Source organism: Ursus maritimus (assembly GCF_017311325.1).
Source record: "Ursus maritimus isolate PB19 chromosome X unlocalized genomic scaffold, ASM1731132v1 scaffold_X1, whole genome shotgun sequence".
Classification (NCBI taxonomy): Eukaryota; Metazoa; Chordata; class Mammalia; order Carnivora; family Ursidae; genus Ursus; species Ursus maritimus.
The window spans coordinates 99,760,524-99,781,693 of record NW_024423319.1 but is presented as its reverse complement, the minus strand read 5'-3'; the positions used below and the strand labels follow the sequence as shown (position 1 = coordinate 99,781,693).

Below are 21,170 nucleotides of genomic sequence, written 5' to 3'. Positions count from 1 at the left end.
ATATATATATATATATATATATATATGACATGTTCTTTATCCATTCATCAGTCAATGGAAACATTGGGGTGCATGTATCCCTTCGAATTAGTCTTTTGTATTCTTTTGGTAAATACCTAGTGGTGCAATTGCTGCTATTTCTATTTTTAACTTTCTGAGCAACCTCCATACTGTTTTCCAAAGTGGCTGCATCAGTTTGCATTTCCACCAGCAGGAGAGAAGGTTCCCCTTTCTCCACATCCACGCCAATACCTCTTGTTTCTTGTGTTGTTAATTTTAGCCATTCTGACAGGTGTGAGGTGATATCCCAATGTGGTTGTGATTGGCATTTCCTTGATGATGAGTGATGTCGAGCATCTTTTCATGTGTCTGTTGGCCATTTGTATGTCTTCTTTGTAAAAATGTCTATTCATGTCTTCTGCCCATTTTTAAATTGGAATATTTGTTTTGGGGGTTTTATAAGTTCTTTATATATTTTGGGTATAACCCTTTATCAAATATGTCATTCGCAAGTAGGTATACTCATGCAGTCGGTCATAAGCACAATTTCAGGAGATGTTCACTATTAACTCATAGCTTTCCAGTCTTTAGGTTTCCAGTCTTTAGGACTCTCCTTCTTTGCACTTTAAGGTCATTTAGTTGTCAGGGTCCTTTAGAATCTTCTCAAGAATTTATGAAATTGAGAAAATCTGCTTGCTTTGGATGCCAACAAAGGTGTCACTGGGGCTGTTTTCAGCCCCTCTTATAGTACCTGAGGGGAAGGAAAAATACTTCCTCTACCACTCAAAGTCTTCCTGCTGGACTAGGAATTGGTATGAGGCAGATTTACAGGAGAAAAAACCTTAAGTTTTATTATGTGCTCACAGAGGCCAAGTAATGAAATTGATTCCTAAAGAAATGACCGAGGCAGGCAGTTTTTTATACTTTTTAGACAAAGAAGCAATAAATCTATGAGAAATTGACAGGACAAGGAAAACTTAACTCTGAGAGCTTCAGTTAGTAAGGAATTCTAAACAGATTTGGGCTGCAGTCCAACACTGGTAAAAAGTATCAAGTGTTTTTATAGCCTTCTCAGCTCTAAATTCCCTGTCTCTGGTGATAACGGTGTCTTCTTTAGTTTCTGGTACAGGGAGGGTACCTTTCACATGGGAGATTCATTTCGTGCTTTCATGGAGACAGAGGAGGGTCTGAATGTCCTTCTCGTATGGGCTGTCTCTTAAGTAAGTTTTATTTAAAATAATCAGTATGCTGAAGTGGCCCATTTTGGGGCAGCTCGCCCTTGGCACTCTACATACCCTAAGAGTTTCCTTGCCCCAATCCAAACTGGAATAGGCCCTTATGGCTCTCCATCTCATCGCCCATTTTCTGACTCCACTTGGAGGTACCAGGATCTTAAAACTAGTATGTACTGGAATATTTCAGTTCTCTAATGCCAGCTAAAGCTTGGGGAAACTAGGCGTTTGCAAAATGGCCTAACCTGTCCAGAAATAAACCTTACTTTCGCAGGCATTAAATTCACTTCGGCCTTTTAGTCAGGGACCTCCACTCACCTTATTAAGCAATAAACCAATCTGTCTTCATCATTACGGTGGTCTCTCCTGAGTAGCATGTTGCAAGAAACTAATCTCCACAGTAGCATCATTGATTTTACGTCTAATAAAAATCCCAAGTATTTATTCTCATTAGTTGTTCACTTGTTTTTTAAAATGTGCGTTTCTACCTGAGCATATGTTGGTTTCCTTAATTAGAACATTATTCCATATACACTGAAAATGTTTTAATAACGTTTTTAGGGGCTCCTGGATTTACAGTTCCTTTTCATTCCCATCCAAAGATTTGTTTCCTTTCGATTTCCCGCATTCAGGACTGAGAAACACCTTCTACCTGCCCTGAGAAATCTTACAATTACTAATATTATGTACCCTCTGATATCATACTTCGAGAAGGGCACATCACCTCTGTGGTATCCTTCCCGATAATTCATAACCTAAATCTAATCATGTAAAAACATGAGGCAAGCGTAACCGGAAGAACCTTCTCTAAAATAGCTGACCAGTCTTCTTCAAAATCTTATAAGTAACTCCCATTTCATTAAACAAGGTGTCTAAAGCACATATTCTATAAATTTGACAAAGATTAAAAATAGCTGAAAAAATATTTTAGGTAAATATTTCATTAAATCAATGAAGTGATTAAAATGTTACCTGCCAGTTTGCGTAAAAGACAAGTGTACAAATAGTTTTATAACACATTTCCATCACTTCTCTCTGCAGGCGACTCAGCTAATCTAACCTGCAGAGCTTTCTTTGGGTACAGTGGAGATGTCAGTCCTTTAATTTACTGGATGAAAGGAGAGAAGTTTATTGAAGATCTGGATGAAAATCGAGTTTGGGAAAGTGACATTAGGTAAAATAATTTTTTCTTTTAACTTGTACAGTCAAGTTAACATTTGCTCTGTTAGTGAATGGAAACTGAGCTAAAGGAAAATAAAGGTTTTTTTCTTGTTCTGGGGGGGTACTATTATAATATAAATATAAAATATAGTATAAATGGCCAAGAGGCAAAGCAGTGTTAAGAGACTGACTATGGAATTGCAAAACATGAATGCCATTTGCAAAGAATTTAAGGGAAATAGAAAAAAGTTTTTCACTAAGGAATAAACTGAGTATGAGACAGACCAAAATACTGTCAAATATGGAAAATGTGATATTGTGCCTTTTGTTTATAAGAGCTCTCAAGAGGAAATATTGGCAGGGTACTAGGACTCAACCAAACACAATCTCTGTCTTTTCCTTTTATATGTTTTTACATATTTGAGCCATCAAGTAGGCTATAAAGCACTTGATAGGAATGATAAAGGATACACAAAATGTTTTCATGTCTTTTTTAGTCCTACTTTAAGGTCTAAATATTAATATAGTGGGAATGATAAAGAATAACCATTAAAAAATACCGTCTGTTTTGAAGGCATAATGTTTAAACCTCTTTTAGAAAAAACTTATTTGCTCATTTACTTGTAAGTATCGAGGTATTCAGTTATATCTAAACTTATGCTTGGACATAGATACTCATCTTTAATCATAGTATAAGTAAGCAAGCATGTAAATAATAATTAAGTTATAACTGAAAATGCTGATCATGCGTAAACATTCTCCTATCTAAAGGTCACACCTTCTGGGTATATATGAGCATTTAAGCGAAGGTTCCTCTCCCTAAATGTGAGGAATTTTAAAACCTGATCAAAGGTGTAAGTGAAAAAGTTTTGCAATACCAAATAAAAACATATAAAACTGTCATATAAGGTTATTTCTATTGGGATCTTCTTCCTGGCAACAAATACACAAGAATATTGCACTCCAGTTGGGTTCAGAAATGCCCAGATGGACAGTTCTCCAATAGGTACTAAAACATTCCTATACCATTTTTCATATTTATAACTTCACTATTATCTTTTACCCATATACTTTGAAATGTTAAAGTTAAGAGAGGACAATAAACTTCCTAACTTTTCCCCTCTCTCTTTTTGTGGATCCTGAAAAAAAGGTCTAGAAAGGTGTATTTCTTGAATTCTGCATTAGGAAGTATTGGGCAGACATGAGTTACCAAATAGATGGGAGGGTGGAGGTGGAAACATTGCAAGCAGGGAACGGGAGCCTCGCTTCGAGGTTTTTCCATTTGCTCTAAAAGATTACGAAAACCTTTGACAGTGAGGTTAGTGTTTACCATTCATTTTAATGTCAGAATTAAAGACTTCATCAGAACATTTAGTCCACAGGTTTATAATTAAATATTTCTTTTAAAATAGGCAATTGATTTATATCATTTAAAAAAAAAAAAAAGCCAAGCTGGAGCTTTCAACTGAAATGTCAAAATAGCTCCGAAATTTTCTATTTTTCTTTAAAAAAAAAAACAAAAACTAACCTGCTGTATAAAATTAGTATCCCAGCCTAAGACATTAGAATTTCTTCTCTCACCTTTACTGTATCATATTTCTTAAAGGGTAAGCCATTTGTAAACTTTTCTTCAAGGTCTTTCTCACCTCTTTATTATGACAGTGTGATTGTCCTGCTGAGAGAGATAATTCACTGCAACTTCATTAGCATATCCAAAAACAAGCTTCCTCATTAGAAATGAAGAGGAAAAGGGCGTGATATAATTTAATTAAGGTAGCATCAATCCGTAGCCAAATTTGAAGCACAGACGCTGTACGCATTTTCACCTCAGATTCCAATTCATCTAAATTTTTTTTTCTTTTTCACGTCTGTGTATGTTTGTGTGGGGTTTTTTGTTTCGTTTTGCTTTATATTTTAGAATTCTCAAGGAGCATCTCGGGGAACAGGAAGTTTCCATCTCATTAATTGTGGACTCTGTAGAAGAAGGTGACTTGGGAAATTACTCCTGTTACGTTGAAAATGGAAATGGACGTCGGCATGCCAGCGTTCTCCTTCACAAAAGGGGTGAGTGTCACCTTCTAAGCTTGAGTAGTCCTGAACCTATAATGGGAGGGAAAGAATTGGGAACCAAAAAAATATTGTGTTTTTCTAGATCAGTTTATCCTAAATAAAATAAGCAAAATAGCATTAGGGCCATCGCAACAGATAACAGAGTGGATGTGTGACTAGCTCAGGCTCTAGAGTCAAATATGGATCCCTTGTTGGGCTTTACCCCAAATCTAGAACCTTGGGGGTGGCATCTCACTTTCCTAAGCTTCAGTTTCCTGATACTAGCCAATGGGGAAACAATGGTAGCCACTTGAGTGTATTTTAAGGATGAAAGAAGAAAGAAATGTGAATAGCTTGGCACAGAGCCTGTAGGCAAGAGAAAGGAAGTTAAATGCTATTTATTATTGTTGGAAATTGGCAAACCAATCAAAAGTAACGGGAAATTTTAAGTCAAAGATTGTGTTCATTTGAAGGTTCTTCCTTTAGTGCAAGAATTACGTCTGAGGGATTCCCCATTGCAGTACTTCTTGACAGTTTTCTCTGCCTTGGATCACTTTTACCTGTGTAATATCTTCCCGTGATTAACAGTAATTCATTAATTAGTCATTAATGAATTATCATTCAATTATTTTTCATTAGTAATAATTCAAGGAAGATAGATTGTGGTTGAGTACAAGATCTCCTGCACTAAATCTGATTCCACAGCAGCCCCAACACGGTAGGCACAGGGTTAAAATATGTATAAATATATATTGAATTGTTTCAAATTAGAGACTATTAAACAAAATTAGAATGAGGAAATTTGAAGATCGAATTGGCTTTATTAAATGACTCATGAATGGAAGGTTTTTATAGGAAAGAGGGTGGGGCAAGAAGTTATTAACAAAAGAAAGAAAGAATTGGTTCCAGCCTGGATACTTTCTTTGTGGGGTGGGGGGTGGAGGACCGGGAAAAGCAGGGGGTTTTTTATCATGCGGATGAACTCGCTTCTGCTGATCGGGGAAATTTCAGATTGACTTTTAAAAGGCCACATTCCTGAGATAGGTCAAAACTGTAATTAAGTCTTGGTTTGCTGTTGGGGTGGGGAGGCAAATGATTCCAGTTGAGCTTGTTTTTTTCTTTTCTAACAAGACAGTTGTGAACTTGGAGCCGTGCCTTCATTGCAGAAATTTTTCATGTACATTACAAAAGAAAAATGTTTTTTTTCCTACATTATGCTAAGTGAAAACTTTCCAGCTTTGGGAACAAGTATACTTGGTGTTCTCTTACCCAGCAAATTTATAATGATTTTAATATCAAAGTGCATGTTTAATCCTGGACGCTTTGAGGTTGAAAAAGAAAGAGAACATTGAAGACTGCCCCCCCCCCCACTTTATTGGGCAATAGATTTCCTTTGAATAATGTTACTGAAAGCTATTGAAACAGACACCTCTGTTGTCAGGAGACTACGATATTAAAATGGTCTACCTTTGGGAGATATGAGTAGAGGGGAAAAGTAAGGACAGGTAGCAATGATTGTTTCTTTCTGTAGCTTAACACATATAGTCAATGAAGGAATTGAGAATGGAAATATTATACGTATGAAAGGACAGAGATAGCTTACCAGGGTTGGAAGCGACTTAAATGTTATGTAATTGAACCATTCCATTAAGTGTTCCTAAGTGATCAATCACCTTATACTGGATCATATTCCCTCTCAAGGAAGCCAGTTCTATCTCTGGAAAAACCTGTTAGAAAGCATCCCTATGGGTAGTAAGGAGGGCACATATTGCATGGTGCACTGGGTGTTATACGCAACTAATGAATCATGGAACTTTACATCAAAAACCAGGGATGTACTGTATGGTGACTAACATAATATAATAAAAAAATATTATTAGAATAAAAAAAAGAAAGCATCCCTATTTCACTGTCTGTCTACCCCTTGACCCCAGTTCTACACTTTTAATCTCTGTTCCCAAAAACATCCCATCAAATGTTTGTTGACCATCACCATGATCCTTCTGAGCCTTTACTCCCCTAGATTCAACTTGTTTCGTTTCTTTTATTCCTTCTTCCTTTCTGTGGATATGGTACTTCCACCATCCTGGTCACTCTCTTGAATATAGGGCACATATAAAAAGCTATTCACTTGGACAGCACTTATTTCTTTTTAGGACAAGGTAGGAGTAACAGTTAAGTATTGCTTGACAGGGAGCAAGAATTCCTGTCCCCTTAAGGGTCCTTTTAGCTGAATTAAGAATCATATTGACATGAGACAGATTAACAGGAGAAAATGAAATTTAATAGTGTCCCTGTGGGGAATCCACACAGACGTGGAAATTCCAAAGACAGGCCAAATGAGGCATATATGTCATCCTGAACTAAGGAGAAAGGGGTAGGGGTCTGGGACTTTAGAGAAAAGGAATGTAATTCACAAGATGATAAGAAGAAGAACAGATGTTTGGTAATTAGATGTTTACCCTGCCATACAGATGGATCACTCAGATAAAATTTATCTCTGCTAATAACCCTTATTCTGGGAAAGACCCTCAATTTTGAGTCTTCTTTGTGGTTAAGAGAAGGGCAAAAGTTTCTCTTGAGCCCAGAGGGTCTCAGTTGCCTTCGGCTCAGAATAATCTTCATGCCAAAGTGGCCTGTCTTGGGGTGGGCTGCCCTTGGCTCCTACACCATCATAAAGAGAAAAGAAAGAAAATGAATGGTATCTAAGGAGGATAAACTTTAAAGCTCTGTTCTTACAGTTAGGCACATAGCCAGGAAGGGTCAAACACCCCCAGGCTATTTTTAGCATGTGTGGCCTAAGGTTAAGTTGCCCATAGCTACAGAAGCTTCTGGTACTACAAAAATAAATGATTGAAGAATCAAAGAAATTGTTTGAAAAACTTTCCCAATACTGTCAGATTCCCTAAACATGAAGAAAATTGTGGCCAGTGTTGGAGCAGTCTTTAATTCTTAAATCCACAACAGTTTTCAAATAGTATTTATACGAGAGAGCATTTTGTTTTTAGTAAAATAAAAGCATTAAGAACCCAAAAAGTGTCCTTCAAGGTCATGTACTCCAAAAGTCCCTTTTAAAGTCAGTGTGTGCTTTCCTCGGAAGGCTTCAGGAAATGAGTGAGTCGTCAACTCACAAAAGCAACAAGGCATGCAATCTCCTGCCCTTGAGAGGCTTATAATCATGGGGAATGGTCTACCCCAGTCATCTTAGGGAAAAAGAAAGGACTTTGGTTAACAGGTGGCATAACTGCAAGCTGCCCAGCCCTGCGAGGTTGAGAAGGTCAAGGCACAGCGCATGGTAGACTTACAGTTTTGGTCTTTGATCATAGCGTTCCGGAAAGAGTCAAATTATTGTCATGCTAGCAATTATGTAGTTATCAGATAAATTGCTCTATCAGTCAGAAGGCTAAAGCTCAGAGGAGGAACTGGAAGATGTCACTATTAATCATATTTTTCTGCCATTTATTCATAAATCCCTTAACTTATCTTACAGGCCTTCAAAGTCTTTCAGTTTTAAAAATTTCCCCAAAGACCTATGTTAAAGTATTTGATGCATACAGACCTTGTGAACCACAATTATCAGTTCTTCTGACAGGTAAACTTGCCAGGACACACCTTTGTGCAAGTTACTTAAGCATTTTTTTCTCCACTGTTACCTTTTGCTCAGTATTGTTGACATAATAATGATGTCCAAGCCCTCCAGTGGGTTGTATGTGTAAGGGTAGAAAACCTTTCCTCTCTTACTTTCTAGGTTCTTCGGCTGGTCTAATAATTAAATTGACATAAGACAGATTAAGAGGAGAAAAACAAATTTAATTTCATACATATGGGAGCCCCAGAGATAGGAGATTCAAGGACAAGTCAGGCAGTTGAGGCCTATATGCTGTCGTGAGCTAAAGAATGGCACAGGGGCCTGGGGCTTCAAAGGGGAGGCGGGTCATTCACAGGACAGTAAGAAGAGCCCATGTTTTGTAATTAGTTGTTTGTTCTACCATATAGTCAGGACTTTCAGATGCAAAGTTATCTCAAGTAATAGATTTCTTTCTGGGCCAGGCCCCCATCTAAATTCATTTAGGTAGTTAAGGAAGAGGTAAAAGTTTTTCTTGAGTCGACTGTGACTTGATTGCCTTTAGCTCAAAATAATCCATATGCCAAAATGGCATATTTTGGGGATGGTGAAACGTGCTCCCCTTCTGATGGATTCTTTGAGATAGCGCTCACGTGTATTAAATGAGTCTTCCTTAATGCTGAGACGATACTACAATACATAATTCAGCTAGGATCGAGCTAGGCTAGATTCTGAACCAGCCTTTTATCTTAAAAAAAAAATCTTACTTCCGCAAACACTGGCTGAAAATTTCCTAGGAAATTTGACCACAGAAAAAAGTTTCTATGAGGCGCGCCTGGCTGGCTCAGTGGGTGGAACGTGTGACTCTCAATCAAAGATCTTGGGGCTGTGGTTTGAAGCCCCACGTTGGGTGTGGAGATTACTTAAAAAAAAAAAAAAGAAAAAGTTTCTATAGAATATTCGAAATTGCTGATTTCTGCAGCCAGGGAAGGTACTTGGACAGTTAAGATCATGTCAGATATGCAACATAGATCTATTTCACATACTCTACAGAGAACTAGATTATACAGTGAACGAGTGGTGAAGAATGAACGGGCAAGGGCCATGGGGCTTTATAGTGCTCACTCTAGTCCCTGACCTGACAAGCTTGCTTAGAAAAGAACCAAGGCACAGAGCTAGCACATTCACTTCCGTGTTATTTCTCGTTTCTGCTCTTGCCCATATGTGATTGAATTTCATATTTCAGTCTCTGAATCTTTTACCCAGACGCTTTTGCTTAGGTTTCTCATTGCTGCTGCCTGACTTGACATGTGTCCAACACTGACCTTCACCTTCAGTTTCCCTCCAAAATCCTGACCTTTCCTGTTCCCTCCATTTTTTATGTTTTCCATTGTCTTCAGATCAGCAGCAGTGTGCCCTAGCCTCAGGCCTAACCACTCTGGCACCCATCAGGCAGTCCCAAATTTCTTCTTCACTGTGTTTTTTTGTCCAGACTCTAATGCGGGATGGCCTCACAGTATGCACATGTTTACTCTATGGAGCAAAGCAACGTAATGGTTAAGGGTATAGACTCTGTAGCAATGCTATGTATTCAAAACCCAACTCTCTGTGTACCGACTGTGTTATTGTTACCAAATTTAAACTAGTCCGTACAGCCAATGTGCAGGAAGCGAATGTCTGAGACACCGATTTTGAAGCGAAGAAAACGTTATTATCAGAAGGACAGCCCATCAAGAAGGCCAGGATCATTTCCAAAGCTGCCTTGCCCTGTTGAGCCTAGGGACAGCATTCTTCCGGACAGCGAGGCACTATTTGGGACCTGTTAATGATCAGATACCTCAAAATGAATGTTACCACCCATTCCCCAGTAGGTTTCTACAAAGAGTAGGGATTTAGAAAAAAGGCAAAGTGAATAACTGATCATGCAGGAGGTTAAGAGGTGCATAAAACATAATTGAGTAGGGAACGAAACAGAACGTGGAGCTAACGTAATAATACAAGTAATACCAACTGTAGTCCTGCTTATATTTTCAAAACAGGTCCGGGAACCAAGTGTCCAGCCCAACTCTCTTGGGCAAATCACCTAATCTCTATGACCCTCAAATTTCTCTTCTATAAAATGGGAATAATAATAGTACCTACCATATGGAATAGCTACGAAGATTAAATCAACTAAATTAGTGTCAATATGTATTGCAATGTCCAACATGTGTTTATCACTCAGTAAACGTTAGCAGCCATTACATGAGTTCTCTGCTCCAACTACGTGATATTCTGGGTAATTCAGGATGCGATAATAATGTGTTCTATTAAAAACTCCCACAAATCTCATTTTTAAGTCTAATTTATCTTGTATTAAAATGGCCAGCTTTAGCTCCAGCTCCATTGATTTCATATTGTACCTTATAATAGATTTACTTTAGTTTGAACGTGCTGTCCCATAGGAGAGCTTCATTCATTTATTCATGCATTTAACGATAATCATTAAGTACCTACTATGTGTCTGGCACTCATAAAAGTAAATGAACAGGAAATAAAAACCAATATAATTTGAAATGCCACCATCTACTTTTTAAATTGCATTGATATTAAGGATTCCTAATATAGAATTGTGCTTCTAGGGAATGTTTAGCTTTGAAACTGTCACATTAAGGGAATGTTCATTAACAATCCTGTCCTGAATGGTTCTGTTTAGATATATTGATTACAATAATATGGCAATCCATTCATCATGAAGTAGTTTGGGAACTAGCAAAGTATCTATTTCAGAGGCCAGCACTAGTTAATAATAATAAACATCTAGGTTTTCTCTAGTCCCTCTCAAACCCATTTTATTTCTTGCACACACACACACACTTTCTTCCTCCAAAGAATGTAATCAATAGAAATTAGACTTGCTCAATAAACTCCCTAGTCCCCAGAATATCTTTAGTAATGTAATTAACATGTACATCATTTAGGATGCATTGTTTTAAAGCCTATTGAATTTAGACCCGGTGGACTCCTTATCCCTTTTTGTAATGAATCATTTTTGGAGTATATGCCCCTATCCTTGTTAGTATTTACCTAGGGTATTTATTTACTGAGAGATACAGTAAGATTACAAAACTGTTTAAGCCTCTCTCAGGGCTCAACATCTGACATCTTTGATCACTGACTTCAAAATATGGAAATGCCAAACTTCGCCCAGATACCAAAACCTCCTACCTCTCTATGTGGTGGCATCTCCCTAGAAATACAATGACTCATTAAAAACTGAATAGGAATTCACTTAAGAGTCACTTTTGTTGAGTTACTGCTCTGGGGAGGAAAAAAAATTTTTCCCTTTACCCTTCTAGGTTCTTAGCTGAGACCTCCATGTAATAACAAACTGGATTAACAGGGGAAAAAAACAAGTTTAATAGCTTGTATACCTCCTGTATGCAAGGGAGATATCCAGAAAAACTGTGTAACTGCCTGAAAGGCCTAAGCTACCAACCTAAATACCATCTTCAGCTACAGACAAAAGAAGATGCTGGGGGTGGGAGAGCCAGTTATGGGGGATTTCCAGGAGAAACACAGTAATCAGGGGAGTGATTGTTACCCAGATTTAAGTCGTTGCTTTCTCCATTGATAAGAATTTTTAGAGATTTAGAGTCCTGGGCTCTTCCAAGTTAAGAAAGGGAGACACCCTTACAAATGGAGGTTTCCTTCATAAATGTAAATATCTTTCACAAAAGGGTAACTTCCTGGTTTCCAAAATTTTTCCTGTGTCTGCAGTTTCTTAAAAATAATCAGCCTCTGGGGCACCTGGGTAGTTCAGTTGGTTAAGCATCTGCCTTCAGCTCAGGTCATGATTCCAGGGTCCTGCTCACGGGAGCCTGCTCCCCCGTCTCCTCCCCGCTCATGTGCTCGCATGCTCTCTCTCTCAAGTAAATAAATAAAATCTTTTTTAAAAATTTAAAAAATAAACGCATTTTAAAAATAATAATAATCAGCCTAAAATAATCCATATGCCAAAAAAACCCATGTTTTGGGGTGTATATTCTGCCCCCCTTCATTGCCTGTGCAACTTTAGTTATGTTGCTACAGCATCTCCAAATCAGAGCCATCAAGTTTAACAAATTCTCTCCTTGGATAAGATCTGACATTTTGCAGTCAAAATTTTTTCTAGCCTGTAACATTTTTCTTGCTTCTCAGCTCCTCAGTTGTGTAAGCCATCTAAACAGCTGACCTCAATTCTTTCCTTTTTTTCTCTTGATAACTAACGCCAGAACAAAAAATACACTTGGTGGCTATTACGCCAGGAGCACGAATTGTCCGATACTAGTAATTTTGTACCTTTGAGTTTCTTGATATGGACATTTCAACAAGGTTATTTGATTGCCACCAAAATTACAGGCATGAAAACCAACCTTTTGAGCTATTTCCTTAGACATAAAATATATGATATAAGTGAGGTTAAATTCAACTTATTTTTGCCTCAGCCCTGGAATGTCTTTTCAAAAGTCTGTTGATCCCAGTTTTTCCTGATTTTGGTTTGCTTCAGTGTAAACCAGACTATGCAGGCAGTGTTTGTTAGGAAAGAAAAGGACCGCTGTTTAAGGATGATTAGCTTATTTCTCAATTAATAAATATCAATGAGATGATCTTGGACAAAGCCAGTATTGGGACCATGAATGTGAAGACCTTCAGCTTTCATCATTCATGTTGAACTAGTTGTGTGGGCCAAAGCTCTTAATGTTTAAGTATACGTGGGCATAGTCATTGGAAGTCCTTTATTTGTCTTATTGAATTTTTCACTTGTTTTCCAACTAAATGTTGAATTCTTGATAAAGATCTTTAACTTGTACTTCTGTGTTATATTACTCAACATACGTAACCCACCTTGTAAATATGATGAATTAAATGTATTCTGAGTAATATAAACTTTGTCTGCAGCAGGGTTTCTTAATCTTGCCACTACTGACATTTTGAACTGGATAATTCCGTTACAGGCCTTTTTCCCTCGTTGGTGCCTGTAGTTCTTGGTCAGGCCGCTTCGAAAAATGAAAAGGTAGACCAGCCAGAGCGGTGGGCAGCAAAGCAAGGTTTATTGAGCATAGCCAAGTGATAGTACAAAGCTCCCCAAGGAGAGACGGGACTCAAGAGGGTTGCCACTGGAGTTTCTAAGTCTAGGGGTCTTTATGGGCTTGTTAACGGGCTGTTTTAATCAAATTAACCCTCCCTGCACCTGTCATCCAATCAGGTTTTTGTCACCTATCTATCACATGGGAAAGGGTGGAGGGCTCCTTCCTGGGTGGTGTAAAATCCTTTGAAGGGTGATTTCCTCTTAGGGCAGGGTCCCCTGTCCCTGCCTGCCTGCCTTCCAACTCTCCTTCATCAATTCTTTGTTGTGGGGGCTGTCATATGCAATGTAGAATGCTTCACAGCACACCCAGCCTTTACCCATTTAGATGCCAGTAGTACCTTCCCTAGTTCTGACAACCACAAATGTTTCCAAATATTGCCAAATGTCCCCAACGGGCAAAATTGCCACCGGTTACTGACAGAAAGACAGGTATTTTCATCTTAAAAACCCTCCAAGATTGTAACCGATGTGGTTGTGTTACCATAATTAAGGGGTTTGCCACCTGGGGTGTATCAAATTGAACACAACCCAAGGAAATGTCTAATGCAAACAACTTTTTATTACTTGTTACAAGTAAGGAGACAGGAGATAGCGCTCAAAGCACTGTCTCCTGGTGGAGTTAGTACAGAAAGCTTTTGTTCAGTGTATTAGGGGCCAGGGGCAGGAAGCCTGCATAGGCACTTTTTGGTTCAATTCTGCACACCTAGCATGTCAACATGATGGTGCATATAGCATATGTTCAAAGTTCAAAAAATGGCAAAAAACTGCCCACGGGGGAGATCATAGTATTATAATGAGCTAAAGTTAACTTCGGGTCAGCTTAGGGGGGCTTCTGCACATGTCCTCAGCTCCAGCCTGGCTCAGACTGGCTCACATAAGGGGCCATCAGGAGAGACACACCTGGCAAGGCATTATGAACTGAAACACCCAGTTGGGTGTCTCCTTGCAAAACAGAACATATTCCTTCCTGCTTTTGTCCCTTCTCCTCCCTTCTGCTGATAACTTTTAGCTCTCTTATTTGAGTAACTTCCTGTTGCATCCCAGCTAACAGTTGGGTGTTTCTTACATTGTTGAAATTCACAAAAATTAGATTCCTTCTGTTTCCACTCTTGGAGAGTCAACTGGAAGACTGTAGAGCAGGGCTTCACAATCATTTTTCATTGTTATTGTGTTACTAATTGATCTATCATAGTCACTGACCCTAGGGCGCTACCCAGGCCACCTGCTCCATCCTGGGGAATCTCAAGGGGGATGGACCAATTGAAAGCATAGCTCCTGGCTGAGTTTCCCAACACTGTTGTGGAACAAACTCAGATAGACTCATCACAAGAGAAGCCAATAACTCAAGAGATGAAGGTTAGGAAAAAAGAAAGGGAGAAATTTATTTCAGGTGCTGACCATCGGGGAGGTCACAGGCTCAAGCCTAAACAAATGACCTCTCCACTAGCAAGATGGACACCTAGAGTTTTATCAGGAGAATTTGGGGGGGGGGGTGCATGCAAGAATGCAGGGAGAGAGCACATGATCGTAGGTGGAGGTGGAGGTTCGTATGTGTTCAGCCCATGATCATGGGTTGTGGTCTTCTCTGCATCCTGTTGCTATCAAGGCTTTTCTGGCCTGGTGGTTGCAATGTTCTGATCATTGGAAAACACCTTCATCAGTGCCTCAGGAAAGCGTGATAATAAGAACAACGGGCTGGGGCGCCTGGGTGGCTCAGTTGGTTGAGTGTCGACTCTTGATTTCCTCTCAGGTCATGATTTCAGGGTCATGAGATAAGTCCTGCATTAGGCTTCCTGTTCTGTGTGGAGTCTACTTGGGATTCTTTCTTTCCCTCTGCCCCTCTCCCTGCTCACATGGGTGTGCAGCTCTCTCTCTCTCTCTTTCTAAAATAAATAAATAAATCTTTAAAAAAAGAAATAAGAGCAATGGGCTTCAGTTAGAGCAGGACTCAAGCAGTCTTGTCTATTTTAGGTTTTAACTTTCAGGGTCTACAGTTGAGCAAAAAGGTTTGCTGACAATCACAGTCTTTACAGTACAAACAGATCACCTAGGGAGTTTGTTACAATTGGAATTCATTAGTCCAGGGTGGGACTCAAGGTTTGGATTTCAAACAAGTGCCTTATTGATATTGATGCTGCTGGTCTGTGGACTGAAGTTGGCATACCAAGGTCTTTGCCTAGACAATAGATCCTCTAATAAACTTGGTAGCTTCTAATAGGTGAAGAGCAACTAGCTCTCTTGAGTTCGCTGTTTCCATGAGAGAGAAATGAAAATGGAATATAGCCAGTCACTGGGATTAAATCCAACTAATTGCCTCATTCTTCTTACATGGTCAAAACCTTTGAACCTATTTGAACATTAGTACATTGCCCTCACACTCTACTCTTAATGAGGTTACTTGCCTCACGTATTCAGTGAAATTGTGCTTTATAGAACACATTTGCTACTCAGAGAAATGTCTGAGAGGGCACTCTCTTCGAGTATTAAATAATTAACCTCTTAAATCAGGAGGGCCCTCGCTGTTGGAGAGAATTCTTATATAGCCCTTTTTAAAAAAAGGAAATCCACTTAGGAATGTGTCTCAAGAACATGTATATGGATATATACATGTATTTCGGCCTGTGCAAATAGGCTATATAAGTGTTCAGTCTATGCAAATAGCAGTTACCAAAGAGGAACAAGATATATGATGGGCATCACTAATATCGCTAATTTCTTGGTTTGAACGCTTGTATTCAGCTGAATCTCAATTATGTGTAGTAAGGAAGGCCAGACATAGTAGAAGAATTGAACCTCCACATACGATTGTTCGGTGACAGGACTGCAAAACAGACAAAGACAAAACTCAATAATGCAAGCTGGGTAAACAGTACCTACATGTTCAAAAGTTCGATTCATTTAAACAGGCATCTGTCTCTAGCAGCTAACAGAAGTTATAAATCACAAGTAAACCTAAGATCAGAGCAGAGGGAATATGCTGGAACTCAGATCTTTGTGTTAGAAAATCTTTACAGTACACACAAACAGCCGGCTTAAAAAATCATTCCATTTAAGATATTCTCAAGAAGCCCACAGTATCATCTAGCGCACGCATAGCACAATTTCACATATATGATCGGAGATCACAATCGGGATAACATATTCACAGCCACCACCCACCAACACACCACTCTCTTCCTTCTCAGAACCACCTTGATATTCTCATTATTTCTAGGTCAGAACAACCTGTTGACTGACGACGTTTCATATCCTGATCAAAATCTCACTCCACTGCAGGCTGCCTAAAGATGATTCATATAATGCTGCTATATGAAAAAGGAACAAATCCTTCCCATTCACCAAATATGTATTGAGTGCCAGCTATGGGCAAAACACTGGGCTAGGTGTCTTTAGTAGTTGAGTCACTGCTGCCAGAGGGATGTCTACCACCATCCTGGGGTATTAAAGCAACATTGCTGGGAAGAGGGAGACGGCTGCGCTTTTTTATGGCTGTGAATTCCTGCACTCAGTTGAGAAATGGCACAACTGGGTCATAAAATGAAAGGTATAACTTTTAATAAGCAGTTCCTGTATATCGAACTTTGACAACCAGGTCAGTAAAGTGAGAAATTAGACATGACACATAAAAAATGCTAACTACTCTCTCAGGTCATATAATAGGAAAAAATGTGTTGATTTCCAATAAATTACCATGGAAACTTATATTAGATTTTAGTGTTGAGGACTGCATTTACCATCTATAAGAAATATGTTAGCTGTTTGTCTCTACTTTTAGGGCACATACACTATTTTTAGTGTGTATTCTATGAAGATTAATGTATCTGGAGAGTTTTTTCTCTAAATTAAAAATGGACATTTAAATGCTATTGTTAGGGAGGAAGAATTTCCTCTACCCTTCAAGATCCTTCTAGCTGGACTAAGAATCAAAGTGACATAAGACAGATTAATAGAAGAAAATCAAATTTAATATTTAATAGCCTATGTATGGGGAATCCACACAGACTTGGAAATTCCAAAGACAGTGAGGCAACGTGACATTTATATGTGCTAAAGAGAAGGATAGGGGTCTGAGGATACAAAGGGGAGGAAGGCCATTAGCAGGAAGGTAAAAGGAGATGTTTAGAAAACAAAGGTTGCCCTTTTATACAGATAAGTTTCTTAAAGAGAAATCTCTGGTACCAGCAGGCGGCTGGGAGGAGGTAAAGAGCTTTTCCTGAATCTGCTGGGCTTGGATTGCTTTTAACTCAAAATAATGTTCGTGCCAAGGTGGCACATCTTGGGGCAGCCTGCCCTTGGCCCCTACTCTATTAAAATATATTTTATTTTTACTTCACACAAAAAAAATCCAGTGGTATATTTAAGAAAGCACAAAAAGATCATTTTTAAAACCACCCAAGATTCATTACCATGAATTGAAATTATATATAAATGAGGATTTACTGAAAAGAAATTGTAAACTGTGATGAAAAACACTGTTTCTTGAGAATGTTTTGGTTTTGACTCTTCACTTGTATGCGACCTAAAGCAGGTCTCTTTATGTCATTATTTTTCATTTTTATGGTTTGTAAACTACTTGCCCTTAAGCCCCTGTGCAGGGATCCTGTAAGAACATATGAAACCCTGGGTAGGGCTGATGGTATATATTAGCCCATTTGTCAGATTTTATAGATTCTCTGAGTTTTGAGTCATTGTATACCTCATTTTGCAAATCTTGAGAGTGAAGTGAAGTGGTTGCTCTTCCTAGGGATGTTGTCATGGTTTTAAGTGTTGAAGTTGAGTCCTATCTTTAGATGAGAAGTTCCTGTAACTGCAAAGTAGAAATTACAATTCCTTAAGATATGCAACTTCAGTCCGGACCAGTACTGACCAGTAATGGCTGCCAAATTCATGGAAACTAAAATAGAAGAGGCTATTACCAAAGCCTAAAAGAATGACACATCAATTGTCTCACTTAAATCAGTTTTGAATGCTAATTCTAGTATGTCATGTGAGGTGAGTTTGACTTAAAAACTCATATCATCCCACAGTTTCAGGGTAATGACTCACAACTGCTTGGATATCAGAAAAGTTTTCCCCTCTTCCTTTCTAGATTTTTTGGCTGGTCTAATAATTAAATTGATGTAAAATGGACTAGAAAGAGAAAAATAATCTTGTGTGTACAAGAGCCCCATAAAAACATGAGACCCAAAGGCAGTCAGGCAGTTGAGGCTTGTAAGCCATCCTGAGCTGAGGAATGACATAGGGGCCTGGGGCTTCAAAGGGGAGGCAGGCAAGTCACAGGGAGAGAAGAAGAGCAGATACTTGGAAGTCAGATGTTTTCCATGCCATGCCTATTAAGTCTTTCAGTTGAAAAGTTACTTCTTAGGGCACCTGGGTGGCTCAGTCAGTTAAGCATCTGCCTTTTGTTCAGGTCATGATCTCAGGTCCTGGGATCGAGCCCCACGTCAACTCTTTCTCTCTCTCCCTCAAAAATAAATAAATGAAAAATCTTTTTTAAAAAGTGAAGAAAAAAGTTATCTCTGGTAATAGCTTTCTTTCTGGGCTAGGCCCCCTATTTTAATTCTTTTAGACAGTTAAGGGAGGGGTAGAAGTTTTTCCTGAGTCTGCTGGGTCTTGATGGCCTTCAACTCAAAATAATCCACATGCGCAAGTGGCATATTTTGGGATGGTATGTTCTTTTCCTCTTCTACTGATTAGAAGTTCATTTCTAATTCTTCCCAGATGAACCAATCATGTGTACATTGTTTGAATATGTCAGTATTGAAAGTAGCTTAATGGGGGCGCCTGAGTGGCTCAGTCCGTTAAGCATCTGCCTTCAGCTCGGGTCATGATCCCAGGTCCTGGGATCAAGTCCCACATCGGGCTCCCTGCTCTGCGAGAGTTTTCTTCTCCCTCTCCCTCTGCCCGTGGTCTGCCTACTTGTGTTCTCTCTCTCTCTCTCTCTGTCAAGTGAATAAATAAAATCTTTAAAAAAAATTTTTTTTAAAAGAAAGTAGCTTAATGGACTACATTCAAGGTGTCACCATAAAATTCTATATTGGCCATCTTCTTGTGTAGACTGCTGTCGGTGGCAACTCAGTAGTCACACAAAAATTGGTAGTATTCAAATGTATTTTCAACTGTTAACTACTCACATACCAGTTTTAGTTTTCTATTCTTTAGAAGAGTGCAATTAGAATAAATGAAATCTCAAATCCGTATCTTCTCTAATATGGGACTGTGTTTTAACCTACTTTTGACTGAATATTTGTAAACTGCTGCCCAAAATATTATTTATATAAAGAAAAGATCTATAGTGTTGTTAAATAATTCCTGCCAGACTTGCCTTGCTGAACCAGGCATCTATAAATGATATTGAATAAACAGGCATGTGAATAAAAATTAGGCTACAGAGTTTACCATGAAGACTCTTACTAGAACACAGATCATGAACCACCTTGGACAACTCCATTCTAAACTGTCTAGAGTAAAAGGCAAAATAGAAGCTACTTTGGAATATTAGCATTTAAAGGTTTCAGTTACATAAAAACCTAATACACCAGAAAGAGACTCATAAACATTTTTTTAACTGAAGTAGTAGTAGTGGTTATCTCAGGGTGGTGTGATCCCATGTGACCTTTCATGTTTTCTCATTATTCTTATGTGATTTCCAAAGTCTTCACATTGAGCGTGTTTCAGAGTCAGAAAATAAAAAGAGAAAAAATAAATCTATTTTGGTACAGCCACTGAAAAATTTTAAAATGCTTCCAGGAAACCTGTCATTCATCTTTTTGCTATCAAATCAAGTTATTTACACATTTTAAAAGTATATTAAAACCTATTTGCGGGGCGCCTGGGTGGTGCAGTCATTAAGCATCTGCCTTCGGCTCAGGGCATGATCCCAGAGTTCTGGGATCGAGCCCCACATCAGGCTTCTCCGCTAGAAGCCTGCTTCTTCCTCTCCCACTCCCCCTGCTTGTGTTTCCTCTCTCGCTGGCTGTCTCTCTCTGTCAAATAAACAAATAAAAAAAAATCTTACAAAAAAAAATAAAATAAAATAAAACCTATTTGCTTCCATGTACCCTCTCGCTCCCATTTTATGTCTGTCTATGTAAGAAAACTTTATGTTTGGGGGGACACCTTTATGTCTACATTATTTTCTTAAACCATTGCTAGTTTTCACATACCTCAAAAATCAATATGTAGAGCAAGACCGTAAGATAATGCCTTGGTCTTTTTGAAGCAGGTCCACATTATTGTCATTTTGGTAAAAGAGAATGCATTCCTGAGGACAGGCCCTTCCTATATCCCAACGACACAGTCACTAAAGTGTACAAGCACCCACTTTATTCTCAACTTTGTCACGGATTAAACAGCTATTTACTGTTCCCTTCAGAGGAATCTAGGAAGGCTAGATTCTGTTACTAGTAGTTCCCAAACCATGCCTATTTCTTTGGAGAATATTAATGGGAGAAGAAAAAAATGTGAACAAGTGTTCATCAATTCTTGACACTCTCTCTTTACAAAATGAGAAAGGAAGGCAAACTTACCACTATTTGTCTTAGCATTCTTATGTTTTCAGGAAACAGAGCGCTATCAAAAAGATTCAAGAGAGATAAGAAAAGGAATTTTCTATTACTTCCATTGAGGGAAATAAACCAGCATATGGTTTGATTATTGTTTTTGCCTTAATAGTCTCTAGCTCTCTGGAATCACCAAGATTTTGAGTGAAACTTGTCTCATGAGAGAAACAGCCTTTGCCGAACACGTCTTATTCTAAGGCTTTCAATAATTAGGAAATATATTAAAACCCTAAAGGAAGAAAATTGTAATAAATAACATAAAATTCAGAAGTTGATCAAAGCATCCCATTTTGTGTATTGCAATGCAATCAGTTCTTACATATGTATAATATTTTATAAATCTATCTCCAACAGTTGAATATACCACAAATCATAATGTCTTTAGAAGGGTTCAGTGTTTCTGTAGAAAATATGGCTCCTTCTCTTGGTTATCTAAGTCGTCCAGATGTTCTGGTTCTTCGGCCAATCCAGAGCATTCCCAGCGGAAGACC

General features: G+C 38.6%; 1 protein-coding gene across 1 annotated transcript in view; it reads left to right on the top strand.

Moving 5' to 3' along the window:
• IL1RAPL1 (interleukin 1 receptor accessory protein like 1) overlaps positions 1 to 21,170 on the top strand; it is a 723,425-nt gene that overhangs the window by 668,577 nt on the left and 33,678 nt on the right. Inside the window, exons 7-8 of the mRNA XM_040636334.1 lie at positions 2,274 to 2,406; positions 4,312 to 4,457. Of these exons, the coding sequence (XP_040492268.1) occupies positions 2,274 to 2,406; positions 4,312 to 4,457 (279 nt within the window). The remainder of the gene's footprint in view (positions 1 to 2,273; positions 2,407 to 4,311; positions 4,458 to 21,170) is intronic.